The sequence below is a fragment of the Gekko japonicus genome, unplaced genomic scaffold (genome assembly GCF_001447785.1).
Source record: "Gekko japonicus isolate JY-2015 unplaced genomic scaffold, Gekko_japonicus_V1.1 scaffold849, whole genome shotgun sequence".
In the NCBI taxonomy this organism is placed as follows: Eukaryota; Metazoa; Chordata; class Lepidosauria; order Squamata; family Gekkonidae; genus Gekko; species Gekko japonicus.
Window position 1 is genome coordinate 302,187 of NW_015163112.1, and position 2,489 is coordinate 304,675.

General features: G+C 42.8%; 1 protein-coding gene across 1 annotated transcript in view; it reads left to right on the forward strand.

Annotated features, from left to right (window-relative positions):
* The first annotated feature begins 1,072 nt into the window (after positions 1 to 1,072).
* The window catches only part of SETD1A (SET domain containing 1A), a 35,266-nt gene continuing 33,849 nt past the window's right edge, over positions 1,073 to 2,489 (forward strand). Inside the window, 1 exon segment of the mRNA XM_015406834.1 lies at positions 1,073 to 1,210. Within this exon segment, the coding sequence (XP_015262320.1) occupies positions 1,073 to 1,210 (138 nt within the window).

Here is a 2,489-nt window from a genome sequence, read left to right on the forward strand (position 1 = left end):
CTGAAGCAACACCAGCTAGGCTTTATTGGCAAGCAGGAAAAAAAACCAGAATTGTGTTTCTCTATTGCATTTCACCAGTAGCTAAAGCACAGAAGAGATAATCCACAACAGGTAATTATTTCATTCATGCCTTTTTTTGCTTTGAGATGGATGCTGGTTATTGCCTGGTGTGCCTTTTGAACATATTATTTCTTATGCATCAAGCATCTTCAAAAGGAGACAGATATAACAGTCATTTTGAGAGGAGGAGTTTCCAGACTCAGCACTGCTGTTTGATAACTGCATCTTCATTTTTCTTAAGGGCCAATAAAAGGCAGAATACAAATAGGCAGGATAGCTGGGTGAGTTAAAGCAACAGTTTTGCAATATCTATAAAAGGAAGAAGGGGAGAAAATTTGCTTTGAGGATAGGCCAAGAAGGAATGGACTCACAAGTTAAGTTGGTTTTAAAGCTTCCAACTAAGGAGGACTGAGCAACAGAAAAAGACTGCCTTCAGGAGCCTGTGGAATCATCTTCCTTCAGGCTTCTTCAACAGAAATATTGGGTGAGCATTTGCTAGGGTTACTTGTATTTATAGGGTATGCTTCCTACATTGAAGTAGAGGTTGCAACACTTAAGATTCTGTAGTCTGTTCAGTTGTTTGTTTTTCATTACCTGGGATCATCTTTCATCTAGTCTTTTAATGTTTTGTATATTTTATGGCACTATGCCTTGTACATCACCCAAGCCCGGCATTAGCTGGAAAGGGGTGATTAACAAATCTAATAAGTAATAAGAATAAACTAATAGTCTTAACAGTGTTTTGTATTATTATTTTTCTCCTTGATACCACCATCCTGCTTAGCTCTTTGTGCTGACAACAAAACCGGGATGGATTGCACTGTGCGCTCAGATTTAAAATGCTGCATCCTGTGTAAATTACAGAAACTGAACAAATTAGTAGAGGATGATGGTTCCCAAGAGCTGGCTACGATGGGGCTCCTCTGTTTTACAATCTTCTTGCAGAGGATAACTTTGTTTTGTTTTTTTTTGTCTTGTTTCCTTTTCACCTCTGCAGTGTAAATGAGTCAGAATGGATCAAGAAGGTGGGGGTGACTTCCAAAAAACCCCTAATTTCCAGTGGCGAAACTACAAGCTTGTTGTTGACCCAGTGCTCAAGCGGGCCCCCCACAAGATCTATCGCTATGATGGAGTGCACTTCAGCTCCAATGTAAGTGGACAGAGCTGGGATTTTATTTTTGTGGGGGTGGAGAGGATTTGGAAGATTTCCTGTTGAGGATGTAATATTTCAGATGTAATGTTCATGTACCTTTCAAAGCCTCTTTTTCGCCGTTTTTGTCACCCAGGTTCTCAGATCTTTGTTGTGTGCTGTGGTTCCGTGTGCTTGGGGGTTTCTCTCCAGTTCTGAAAGGACCGCATAGTTGAGGGTAGTGTGACCTCAGTTGTCAGATGTGTCAGTTTTAAGCTGTGTTGTCCCTCAGCCATTACCTTTTTCTGTCTTACTGACCCCCAAGTGTTCTGTTTCCGTCTTTTGTGCCGTTGTGCGCAAAGGCCCTAGAGTTGTGAAAGCTTTGCACAGCTCTGACTGGGATTGGTGCATGAAATGTTGTTAACATGCTTTTGAGCAATTGTGATTGGCTCTTTGAATCTGAAATACATATTTTCCTGGCATTTAAAAAAAAGGTTGAACGTGTGTGATACTATCCAAGAACATGAAAACAGAGCTCCAGCTGCTGGCAGCCAATAGGAGGAACAGAAAATTGTATAGACTGAATGGAAGAGAAGAAGGCTTGTGGCTTATGAAGCCCCAGTTGAGTGAATGAAAGTCCAGTTAGGTGGAATGACAGAGCTATGAGCAAAAGGCCAAAGTGTGCCTGAGTTCATGAACTCTTAGTGCAGGTCATTCAGCCAGTCACCTTTCCCAGCTGAGCTCTGAGCAGGAGCAGGAGACAGAGCTGCTAGAGGGGTGAGTGTTTTTTTACTTGCTTTCAGCTGAGGATATTGTGTGGGAGGACTGTGTTTGGGAGTGTGTGAAAGCGATTAGAGTTGTTGCAGCATCCTGGCTGCTTGAGAGAGGGAGAGGAAGGGGCATTGTTTGACTGTGATTGACTGTAATTCAATATTTAAGAAAGTACCTTGCCAGAGGCACGAGCCGAAGGGCGAGCTAAAGGGCTCTTTGCCTGTGGCTCTTAGCCTAGGGACTCTTAAACAAGGGGCTCTGTAAGAAGCCCAAGAAGAGCCAGAAAGCCAAGGCCCTAGGCTCTTTGTCTTCCCCGTAAAGTAATTTGACTTCGACAAGAAAAACCACTTAAATACAAAGGGTTTTAAAAGGGGGGGTTATATTTACTTATTTTAAAAGAATTATGAAGCCAGAATGCCAGCAGGGGATTGGGGGCTATCCAGTGTTTTGCACGGAGAGTCACATGTATGACTATCTACCCACTGGACAGAAGTCTTGGGTGTGTGCTCGGTGCAAGGAGCTCCTGGTT